The sequence below is a fragment of the Strongylocentrotus purpuratus genome, unplaced genomic scaffold (genome assembly GCF_000002235.5).
Source record: "Strongylocentrotus purpuratus isolate Spur 01 unplaced genomic scaffold, Spur_5.0 spur5_scaffold_11, whole genome shotgun sequence".
Classification (NCBI taxonomy): domain Eukaryota; kingdom Metazoa; phylum Echinodermata; class Echinoidea; order Camarodonta; family Strongylocentrotidae; genus Strongylocentrotus; species Strongylocentrotus purpuratus.
Window position 1 is genome coordinate 1,234,852 of NW_022145596.1, and position 12,391 is coordinate 1,247,242.

The 12,391-nt window shown below is 35.7% G+C and overlaps 1 protein-coding gene across 3 annotated transcripts in view; it reads right to left on the reverse strand.

Annotated features, from left to right (window-relative positions):
• The window catches only part of LOC100892609 (jouberin), a 29,634-nt gene that overhangs the window by 16,796 nt on the left and 447 nt on the right, over positions 1–12,391 (reverse strand). For all 3 annotated transcript variants that reach the window (XM_030980295.1, XM_030980297.1, XM_030980294.1), the window contains exons 2-13: positions 10,458–10,526; positions 8,794–8,881; positions 8,116–8,176; positions 7,520–7,809; positions 6,870–7,066; positions 6,254–6,410; positions 5,691–5,786; positions 4,999–5,101; positions 4,282–4,377; positions 3,585–3,683; positions 1,603–1,728; positions 806–876 (exon numbers count right to left, since the gene is read on the reverse strand). In XM_030980295.1, the coding sequence (XP_030836155.1) occupies positions 806–876; positions 1,603–1,728; positions 3,585–3,683; positions 4,282–4,377; positions 4,999–5,101; positions 5,691–5,786; positions 6,254–6,410; positions 6,870–7,066; positions 7,520–7,809; positions 8,116–8,176; positions 8,794–8,881; positions 10,458–10,526 (1,453 nt within the window). The remainder of the gene's footprint in view (positions 1–805; positions 877–1,602; positions 1,729–3,584; positions 3,684–4,281; positions 4,378–4,998; positions 5,102–5,690; positions 5,787–6,253; positions 6,411–6,869; positions 7,067–7,519; positions 7,810–8,115; positions 8,177–8,793; positions 8,882–10,457; positions 10,527–12,391) is intronic.

Sequence of the window (12,391 nt, forward strand, 5' to 3'; positions counted from 1 at the left end):
CCAAAACTAAACAGACTGAATCTTTGCGCAGCACAAAATGTACAACTACTCAGTACAAGGGTCTAAAAATCAGACTATTACTTTAGTGATTGCAATCACTTAAGTCGATTCGACTACAAATGGTCGTTATTTTCCCACTTAAAGACATTTTCAAGCCCTTTCGTTTTGAATGAAGTTCTACATTAGTTTTATCTATCAAATGCCATTGGAATTTAACATCTTAATTTTTTTGGCCTGCAAATGGGACATAGTACCTTTAAAGACCGTCAATACTACTGGGCCAGAAGGGATTAAACCACACAGCAAGGTCACTAACAGATGGCTATCTCATTAACTCAGCTCTCAACTAACATAAGAAAAAGAGGATCATGGGGGACCAACAGGCACCGATTGGGGAAGTTTTCTATATAGAGGGAGCAAGTAGCTACAAATAGGACAGTGGGGCTTTAAAGGAGGTCAAAACCATGGTTTCGACCAAGATTTAAATTCAAATTGAATCCTCCTTCAAGCGTAAAGGTTCTTATCACATATGATGCGTTAAACTTCCTTCTTTTTTTATGATGACATAAGTGTTATATGCTTAGCATTTCTGTTTCTTGTAACACAGAGCTCAGTGCATATATATATATATATACATATATATAACCTAAGTTATGTGGAGGGGTCATTCAGTTATATGTTTGAAAAGAGAGAAACACTGCGGTTTACCACTTGATAACATGCCATAAGAGTCTTAGAGCCTAAAAAGATATTTGTTTGAGATGGTATTGAAATCCTTTAAAAGTACTTCACAGACAGAACTTACTTCAGGTTTTGATCTTTGTTTCTCAATGACATGGTCTCCTTGAGTTCTTTATATGTCATTAGTCCTCGTTCCTACGGCAATCAAGATTAGAAAACGTTTACATGACGATAATTGGATTAATGATAATAATAATAATAATAATAGGCATTTCTATAGCGCTGTTATCTATAAATTCTATTTGGAGGCGGATTTATTATTACCTCTGCTTTAGCCTCCCTGCCATTACAGCGCTCCAGCAAATACAATAATGGGATATACACATAGTACACACATTCAACATCGCAGTAATGGTTGAACAGTAAATTTCTGGTGGATAAAATAAAAGTTGCACTTTTGCAAAATATCTACCTGTAGTGCTTATCATTCAACAACAAAAGAAATGTCTATTAGTATTATGCCAACGCGAATGAAGACCACTATTTGCAAATAAAGCATTTATAATTGCTTTACTAAAATATTTTTGCTATTCAGGTCTGATCCTATTTGACCATTACTGTATGTAGATGGAGGCACAGACCACGTCTAAGATAAGCAGGTGTTTTGCAATAGATGTCATCAACATACTAGTTCAAATTACAGGGATGAGACAGGGAAATTCCCCAAAAAGGAGGAAGATTAAATGTGGGTCCAGGGTAGCACCCCCTTACGGGGTTAGGGTTAGAAATTATTATTAAAAAAAAAAAGGTCTTGAGATCTTGAAATCCGTGAAAATCTACCTCTCAGCAGAGGAATCTTATCAATGCTATGTTGGCATAAAAAAAATGTAAAAAATTAAAACAAAAGCACAAACTAATTACCTCTTGAGTAGCAAAGAGAGAGCGTGCAGCCGGATCAACATCTTGAGGAGGTTTGATAGATTTGACCGTCACATAGAGGGTGGCTGGGTAGGGCTGACGATGGATGTTCTCCCACCATTGGAACACCTGTCAGTGACACAAGGTCAAGGGTCAAACCGAGAGGTCGTGTATCAAAATATAAACTCATTAACTAGTGCATGAATACATGTACTTTCAGATTCAGATTAATTTTTATTTCTATTTCTATCTTGATCTACGAGATGGCTTATTAACGAAGATAGATTTTTATGTTTCTTTTCAAAGCAATCTCATAAAGAAACATCTGTAGTGACCAAACTCGTTTTGACCTTTTCAAAACTTAATTTTTCATTTAAGAACACCCTACAGCATTTTGGGTGTGGTTAATTTATACATACGTGTTAGACCCAAAAGCATGGGTCTGGTATACCTACTCTAAGGACAAAGTAGTCCCTTGATATCTATCCATAAATTGTTTGTAGGTAATGTTTAATGTATCATATTGAAATTCTGATATTTTCTCATGTATGCTGTTTTATTGTTTGTTACTGAAATTGATTATTATATTTAATCCAGAAGGATATGCACTCATGCACGAAAAGTTGTCCTTCTGGATGTGGAGGTATGTCAGGCAAGGCCCTGATGGGCATTTTGTATAACCGACATTTGTCCACTTACATTAAACGAGGCCGGTATTTTCACCACGGTCACTGAAGCTGTCAAGGTAGCCCGTATTTTGTTACAGTTTTATACACAGCCGCTGAGGGATGGATGATGCAGGTATTTACGAGCTGCAAACCTTAAGGTTCAACCATAGTTAACCGAGATGGCATAGTTGTTTTCTTTCCTGTTTACCACTTATTCTAGAGGGTTTCAGTTTCCCATTTATTCATCAAATAAATTTTCTGATCCACACTACCAGCACCATGCACCGACTCTTTATTTACGTTTGGCTATCATTTAAAAGTGTGGAGCATGAGCCCCACACATCAACTATTTTTCACATATGTTTATATGATCGGGCAGAGATCCATTCTCTTGAAAGTGAATGTAATTGTATTACCGTAAATCTCCGTGTATAAGGCGCACTTTTTTGCCGCCGAAAAAATTTGAAAGTCGGGGGTGCGCCTTATACACAGGTACAGAAAAAAAAAGTTTTTTTTTTTTTTTTTTTTTTTTTTTTTTTTTTTTTTTTTAGTTTCGATTTATGGCGCTATGCCTGGCAATGTCACCCAGCTCATTAATCAGTGTGTTGACTCACCACTCGGAAACTACAACAACACTCAAATTTGTCTGTCATCTTGGTTTGAAAGTAATCTTTCTAATAGATCTCAATATGTAGTTTATAATAATAATTCCTCAAATATTTTTTTCTATAACAAATGGTGTACCACAAGGTGCACCACTGGTACCATATGTACTCTTTTGTTTTTAATTTACATTAATGATATTACACATTCTTCTAAAAACGACATTGTTACTATTATTTGTGACAAGTTCACAAGCACAAATCAGCGCCTTCAACTGCACCTCGATGTAAAATGAAGGTCCTTCCCCGCGTGGGTTTTCGGCAACAAAACAACAACAACAACAAAAAACGTTTTTTTTTTTTTTTTTTTTTTTTTTTTTTTTTTTTTTTTTTTCCTTCCCCAAAATAGGGGTGCGCCTTATACACAGGTGCGCCTTATACACGGAGATTTACGGTAGCTGCTTTCAAATGCCAAAAGGGCATTACCTAATACAGTCAAACCTGTCTACAGCAACAACCGCCCAAAGGAAACACAAAAAGTGGTATTTGTAGACAGGTTCCTTTAGTACATGTTTCAATGATAAATCATTTTCAAGGAAAACAAAAAAAGTGCATGTTGTAGACAGGTGGTCACTAAAGCAGGTTTGACTGTAACACCTAACATGGATGTAGCACCCTTTTGTCTCTATATAAGCAGAGGTTATATAACACTTACATCTAGTTGATCTGGTTTAGCCTTGTATGCAAACGGTGGGTGAAAGAGTTGTAGACGGACTTTCTTCTCTGTGTTGGGGGCACCATTAGCTCCAACAAGCTGTAAAGACAAGAATTAATGAGGTCAAATTATTATTCAAATTCAAAAATAGTATTCAAATTTTCAGTCAAACATTATTCCTAATACCTTCTGTGTAGTGGATAAGTCCTGGATTGTGAACCACAAGGTATTAGGTTTAATACCCTGTCGCAGCTAGCACTAACATCCTTTGGCAATACATTATTTTACATTTGCTACACTCTCGACCCAGGTGTTGTATGTGGGTAACCGGTAGGATTTATTTTTTTGATGTACTGAGTGCTACAGTTGCTGGAGCTAAAGCAAGGGTTATCATATCCAGTCCTTTAAAACTGCAAGAACAGAATATTATTATTTCAAATGTAAATGGCTACAGAAAAACGATTTTAATGGACCTTAAATTCTAATCAATCTTTCAACATTTTGTTCTTAACATCTTTTTCATGATAAATGCTATATACATCCATGTCCATTTTCAGCGCCTTTTCTAGGCTGTCTGCTTTCGCTTTTGTTTGTTGCATTCATCAACATATCTTACATGGCAGAGAGAGAGAGAGAGAGAGAGAGAGATAGAGATGGGGGGGGGGGTGAAAGAAGATAAATGTTGGCAAAGTTGTACCTTGAGGAATGCCCAGGCTATTCTGTGCCACGTCCCTTGTCCTTTGAATAGTCTTGGTCTGGAACTAGCAGTTGTCATACTCACAAAATCCAGAATCTGAAAAGGAATACCAAAACATGAATTTCATGATATCATTTGGAAGAGAAAACTTTGAACAAACCACAAGAATCCAGTGACATTTCGTAAGAAGGTATATATTTGGAATTATCGTTAATTAATTATTCATATATTCATGCACAGATAATTTGTTCGCTGCACCACAGCAATTTTCAACATTGCACGGTATCTGTTGGTCAGAATTTCATAATTTCTTACTATATTTTGCTCGAGAATTCATGTTTTGCCATTTTTCTTTGTCGTTTTTCTTTGTTGTTTGTTAATGTATATTGATATTTATTGTATTGTTTTACTGTATCATTTCTGGTCCCCATGGAAGACCAGCGGTATCATAACGATACCGTTGAATATGGGCTATCCAGCCGTTTATGTTATCTAGTTATTCATTATTCTATTTGTTATTATATTACTGAATGCATGATGTCTTTTTATACGGAAATAAAACAAACAAACAAAATATAGTCGTTGTCAGAAGATATGAAGCTCTGGGCTGTAAAGTCATAAAATTAGCATGAGTCAAGGGGTGGATTCTGCCCCCCTCCCCCCCCCCCCCCCCCCTCCCCCTCTTCTGCATTTTAGGTTTAAACTTGCTATACTTACTTCAAATAAGAGAATGATACTTGGACAATCATCTCTGTTCTGAATGAGATACTGATAGCTTTCATTGAAGATGATCTGATCCTCCCAACTCGGTGTCATTGACCTAATACATCAAAACAGAAACACAGTGAGAAATACATGTAACAGGTCTAAAGCAATTACATTCCACAAAGAATACGTTAGTTGTAAAATGATGGTAGAATATATGATAGCCATAAGGTAGATGTTCCATAATATGTTGCTGAATTAGTGTGGTAGGGTTAATGTGAATTTTCTTAAACAGCACATTCTGAAAAAGCTAGAGAAAAGAAAACTATGTGCCGTATTTCAATCAGGAGCTTTTCTCTTCGTAAACAAATAAAGAGAAATCCCAACATCTGTTGCTGCACCATAAAGTTGTAATCATATCTAACATCAAGGTGATACATTTAACAAACAAAATCCTACATTATTGCAGACACAAACAATCACCCTATTATACTAACCTTAATCTGCTTACTCAAGATAAATTGTTTCAGGACTGATATCTTAAATGAATATCTGGATTGTCTACGTGTATAAAAGGTACATGCCCAGAAAGCCAGCCAAGGAGTACAAAGTAAACTTTGAGATCAATCTTTCAATCTCTCAGAATGGACAAAGATTGCCAGAATACAATCCAATATTCCTTGTATTCCCTGCTGGTAACTTACTTTCTTTTCTTGAAGTCAAATGGTTTGGTTAGGATTGGCAAGATGTATTCTAGATTCTCATTCTTTGTCTCATAGTATGATGTCACAGCTCTCTCTCTGCATCAAATAATAAGCATACAAGTGATATTAGCAGGTCTCGATATTAGCATTGTATTTAGCAGCAAATGTTGCATCATTAACTGTCAAATGAAGCAGCTAGCATACCTCCAATTAATGCCTTGAATTCTATTCATTTTAATAAAAGTAACATTGAAGAAAAAAAATCATTTGCAAAATTTGTTTTAAAATAATCTTTACATTTGAAATAAATTCAAAACCTCCTGTTCACACACTTAGGCAAAATTCATTCATCATTCTGAACGAATCTCCAGAAAATGTTTTTGTGAAGGAAAACAAAAATTGGAACACAAACAGGACCAGATGATTGTGCTTCACAAGTGTTTTACTTAGCACAGCATGCTTCATTTTGTCTGAATACCTCACCATCTCAGCAAGAATCCACATCAATGAGTAATATTTTAATACATTCAATGTTAAAAATATGAAGAGAAATAAAATGTTACCTGCTAGATTTCTTAACATAGTTGCCTGTCTTTAAGTCCACTATATGTACCCTGACCAATGGGTGTGCTATGTAGAGGTCTGGTTTGAGTCGGTCACTTCGATGAACGGTCACTCCTAACACCTGACCATCATCAGTAGGCATAGGCAGATTGGTGGCTATTTGAAGGAAACGGGAAAGAAAAGCTAAATTACTTCAAAACTAGTAACAGAATAGTACATTCTGTTATTCACAGAAAGGAATCACAAACAGGAATTTGTGTGCATGTCCATATTACTGTAAATAGCAATATAAAGTATCCTTCCATATAGTATGCCAAAGTAAAATGTCTAGATAAAAGTTTTTTTTACTGAAATGTAATTTCAAACAAAACAAATAAAGTAATATGCCCCCATTTAGTATGTGTGACAACCATGTGAAAAATGATCTATGTTCCCTTCTATACAAAACGAATTGGACTACCATTCCTTCACTATTACCGGTAAATATTACTAAGTTCCTGAAGTTGTCCTTTCCTTCATAGAGAAACATTAGCAATGCTATCACTCAAAGAATATGTTAACGTACTGATAAGGTCTGACTTCAAGTAGCTTGATTATCATAAAGAAGGGACTTACATTTCTTTTTCTTCTTTTTCTTCTTCCCTTTGCCTCTAGGAGTTCCATTGCCTTCTTCCCCATCTAATTGATCTTCATCTGTTTCCTTGGCAACCTCATCCTGCTCCTCCTGCTCCTCGTCTTCTTCTCTAGTTTTCTTTCTCCTTCTTTTGGGTTTCTTTGGAGTGTGTTCCAGTTCAGATACTGTCATAGTAGGACTACAAAAAAGAAAGAAACAAATTGGCATACAAATCCAGTTTGTCTTGGTCACAGCAATAATATCTTGTTAAATTGCATAGAAGTCATACACAAATGATCATACTGAAGATATCTATCCTAGAATAGGAAAATATATTAGTTATGAGTGAATCAATTCTAATCTTATTTAATAGAACTATTCAAATCACTAAAAAGTGGAGATTTATATTCAGGGCAGTGTCTAGGGTATTACAATGTTTCAAAGCAATGGTATGGGTTTGTAAGTGCACATAACAAAATATAACATGCGCTCTACAAAAACGAAATACTTTTTTCATTTTTTTCATCATAAAAGACAAGATACATAGTTGTATATGGCATTTCCAGTAGTATTAATTTTAACCTCTCTTGTAAACTGATTTACTATGTGATACTGATATTGATTCTGATCGATACTGTTTGAATTAACTTACTCTACAGCAGTCTCTTCCTCATCCTCCTCTGATTTCTTCTTCACTGTCTTCTTCTTTTTCTTCTTCAGTCCATCATCCTTGCCCATCTCTGCCATCTCCATCCCATCATCCTCATCGTCCACATAGCCTCTGTTCAAGTTGCCTTTCTTTGGTGGAAGCTTCTTACGTCTGGCATTGGTTGTGTTCTTGGTGTAGCGTGGACTATCCTCTGCATTGAAGGTGTTGTTGAGAGCTGTAGTGTCCTCTGTGAAGGACTTCTGAAGGTCACCTCCCTTCTTCAGGGATTCAAGCTGTAGAGAATGAGGACAGTAATCAGGGTCGTAGGTCATAATAGATGATTGCAATTTTATACAAGCAAGTGAAAGGTAGCTCAACAAAACAAAAAGAGAGCAAAACACAATTTCCTCATACTGGCAGGCAAAATTAATGTCTGATTTCTAAAGAGAATTTGATCACCATCTTAGCCAATTTTACTTGGAAATATTCTTATATATGTACATGTACTGCTGACACATTGTATTCTTTCTAAATACACTGTATGTATAACCACCCTCAGCTCTGAGCAACTATTAGAACTGTTGAAAATTGAAACTTACCATAGCACCTGCTGTTTGTGATCTAGCCTTCTTTTTCTTCTTTGGAGCTTTTCCAGAATCACTGTGGAACAATAAATGGAGGATAATTTTTTTCCTATACTAAAGATGACAAATAACCATACAAATCAGTAACCCTTGAGTTCTTTCATTGCTAAACGTGGTTTGATTTACCCAAATTCTGATGATATATCAGATATGTTAGAACAAAGACAATTTGAAATGGAAAAGCATAAACTCTGATGTTAGATCATGAAGTAACGTCTGTATCGAGACGAACAATGAAAAACGACACTATGATTGGGAACATAGATCTCACAAATTTGTTTTGTGACACATGTTGGTAAACTTCTGGTTGTAAAGTAAGGGTTAACCGTTAAAGTAGTAAGATACATTGAATAAATACTCTAAATATAGAATACATATAATTGCATAGTGATAAACTTTCAATCTTTTCCTGTTGATATTTGTCAGGAATTTTAACTTTGTCAAGAAGGTATTAGTTTGCATTCTTTTGCAGTTCATCCAAATCTTTAGCTTTTTGTACAAATCATAGAACTATAAAAGTTGAATGTAAATGTGGAATAATTGCCACATTAGCCTCTCACCCTTCATGATATAAATTGCTAAAGTTAAGCATGAATTAGAACTGTATTAAATTTTCAGAAGGATAAAAAATACCTTGCATCCTGGTCCATTGCTGACTTGAGAAGCTCATCAAATTTAGCTCTTGTCTGGTTATGAATCTCATGATGTTCTGAGTGAGGGGCTAAAACAAACAGAAACAAAATTAAAATTATTAGTGCTGTAACAACATCACGGATATCTCCAATTCCGTTTAACCGCCTGTCAAAACCGGACGGTTTTCGGTTAAACGATTTATTAAAAAAAAAAAAAAAAAAAAAAAAAAAAAAAAAAAAAAAAAAAAAAAAAAAAAAAAAATCGTTTTTTTTTTTTTTTTTTTTTTTTTGGCCGTGTGATAAAGCAGGAAGGTGATTTAACTGAAGGCGCCGATTTGTGCTTGTGAACTATTTACAAATAATAGTAACAATATCGTAATAGAATAATGTGTAAGATCATTAAAGTAAATTAAAAACAGTAGAGGACCTAGGATAGAACCTTGTGGTACACCATGTGTTAAACTTGGATGAATATATATTGAGATCTATTACAAAGATTACTTTCAAACCAAGATGACAGACAAATTGGAGAGTTGTTCTAGTTTCCAAGTGGTAAGTCATCACACCGATTACTGAGCTGGGAGACATTGCCAGGCATAGTGCCCGGTGGAGGGGCATAAATCGAAACTTATAAAAAAAAAAAATAAATAAATAAATTAAAAAAATATAAAAAATTATAAAAAAATAAAAAAAAAATTATAAAAAAAAAAAAAAAAAAAAAAAAAAAAAAACGGGAAAACGAAACCGTCCAATTGAAAACGGAATCCGCCATGGGCGGTCGGATACCGGACGGTTAAACGTTTGACTACAGCACTAAAAATTATCATGAAGAAAAGCATATTACTATTGTAATTTCATTGTCTGAAAATCGTTCGTACGGCATTCGTAGCAGTTCGTAATGGCATTTGTGACAGAGGCTTTAATTGGAGTGTCAACTTTTTTCTCTAATACTACCTTACTGTAAATGGAAGCATCTGGTGGCCAACAAATTATACAACATCGGCTACAGGAAAATTTGATCTAACAACCTGATTTTAGCAAATTTAACAATCATGTGACAAGCAATATTTCTTACTTTACAAATGGCAATGTGTAACTTTCCTAATTGTGGACCAATCAGCTGTTTTTATTTTCAATTTTCATCTCATTCGTGCAGTCTATAATCCATACCTGAAAGACAAATTCCTACTAGATTAAGTATCTTGAATACCACTTTTAAATTGTCCAGTGAGGTGCAGTATTAACTTGATGATGAAATAATAAAAAGGAGGAGAAGAAGAAGTTGAAAAAGGAGGAGAAGAAGAAGTTGAAGGAGATGAGGATGAAGAAGAAGTAAGAGGAAGGAAGAAGAAAAAGAACAACATAGGAGCAAAACGATGACTTCTTTACAAGCAATGTAAAAACAGGTCTCCCTATATTTCTGGGCAAACTGAAATTACCAAAGTCAACTTTTCAATATCAAATGATACTGAACACCTTCCTAATTTTTGAAAAATATGTGGACAAGAAACTAATTTTTGGTTCTTTTACTTATATAATAATATAATAGTAATGGCGGTAATAATAATATTTGACAAATGATGATGATGATGATGATGATGATGATGATGATGATGTTGATGGTACCTGGTTTGAACTTTACATACAGGTCTGATATCTACTTACACAAAGCTCTGTCCTCATCTTGGCCACTGCCACTGGATGGCAGTTTGCGTCCCTTTTTCTTGACTTTGCCTGTAAAGTGACATACATTTATGAAATAATTAATATTTTTTCCTCAAAAATAAAAATACTAGTAGATCTAGATTTATAATAATCCCCCACACGGCCGAAAACTACACCTGCGGGTACAGTGATCAGAAATTGGAATCTAAACTATACAGAGATACGGCGCTGTAGTATCCGACTGCAGTGGTAGGAAACATGCGATTAGAAAGTTTTGAGCTTGCGATACTCCAAAACTCTGACTCTAAATCTGAAAAATACTTGAAATACAGCTCATTTTATGGTAGCCATATTCCTTACATGCACGAATAAGATATTCAATTTTTCAGATTCGGGTAGCGTGATCGCCGATTACATCGCTAAAATGTAATATTTAAGGATATATTTTCCATTGCAAATGTGGTTCTTTAGTGACTCTGCATTGGTATGGTATGTGTGGGATATGTGTTATGCTATTATGCGATGTATTTTAAAGGGATTTTATCATGCATCCAACGGATCGAGCGAAAACTGGAGCTGGTCGATTACCCCCTCCTTTACTCTAATCCCTTGTGATCCCTGGGGGCTAGCGAAAAAATAAGCGCATAGATATATTCCTTAGGACTGGGACTACTTATCGATCGGGGAGTCATATCTCAAAAGTGGCAAACCTCGGAGTTAGCCAAGACACAATTTTTAATCAATTTTTTGAATCTCGATTTGAAAAAGAAAAAAAAATGACAAATTTTGCATGATCGTGCAATGCACGTAGACCTTATGTAGACTAGGTCTAGAGTAAAGGAGCCCGTTTTCGGCCACTTAAGACAAAATCCTATTTTTAGGACTCTTTACTTCCTATTTATTATCATTTCTTGTTCAAATCATGAAGCAAATATTATTATTATTTAAACAAAAAAGAATCCCAGAAAAAAATCACGAATTGCCATGACAATATTCATTTCAATTTTCACTGTTTTGGAGCCCGTTATCGGCCAAGCGTTTCAGTTTATGGCCGCATGTACAAAGTCAATAGGAAGCGCTCGCGCGCACCGTGCGTTTCCGCGCTGATGTACAGCACAAGCGGGCGGAGCAGGTATCCCACGCCGGAGCTCCCTGGTGCTCGCCTGGCCGAAGACAGGCACAGCGGTGATCGGAAGTTGGAATCTGAATTAGACAGAGATATCGTGTGTGCGTCGCGGGTGCGGCTGCATTGATTTAATACATGCGATGACATACTTTTGAGCTTGCGACTAGCACAAAATCAGGCTTTAAATCTGAAAAATACTTGAAATAAAGCTCATTTTATGGTACCCATATTTCTTACAGACACGCGTAAGATACTTGATTTTTCAGATTTGGGTAGCGGCACCGGCGATTACATCGCTAAAATGTGATATTTTAGGATATATTTTCCATTGCAAATGTGGTTCTTCAGTGACACTGGCATGGTATGGTATGTGTGGGATATGTGTTATGCTATTATGCGATGTATTTTAGAGTGATTTTACCTTGTATCCAACCAATCGGCCGAAAACTGGAGCTGGCCGATTACGGGCTCCTTTACTCTAGACTGCATAGGGATGCGTGCAATCTCTAGAAGAATTTTAGCACACAACATCGGGTGCACGATCAGACACCCTAGACCTAGTAGAAGTATATTGACTACTCATGGTGAAAATGCTGCCTATCAACACGTAGTGCAGTGCTACAGGTCAATACACGCATTAGCATTGACTCTCTATCACTATGAACATGACAGACAATGAAAGCGGACAAAATATACAGTTCCTCAGGAAAACAAAGGAACATCCCTTCACTGCTATTATGTAAAAATGTGTAGAACGGGTGAATATGCATGTGACACCTGTTCTACACATTTTTACATAATAGCAGTG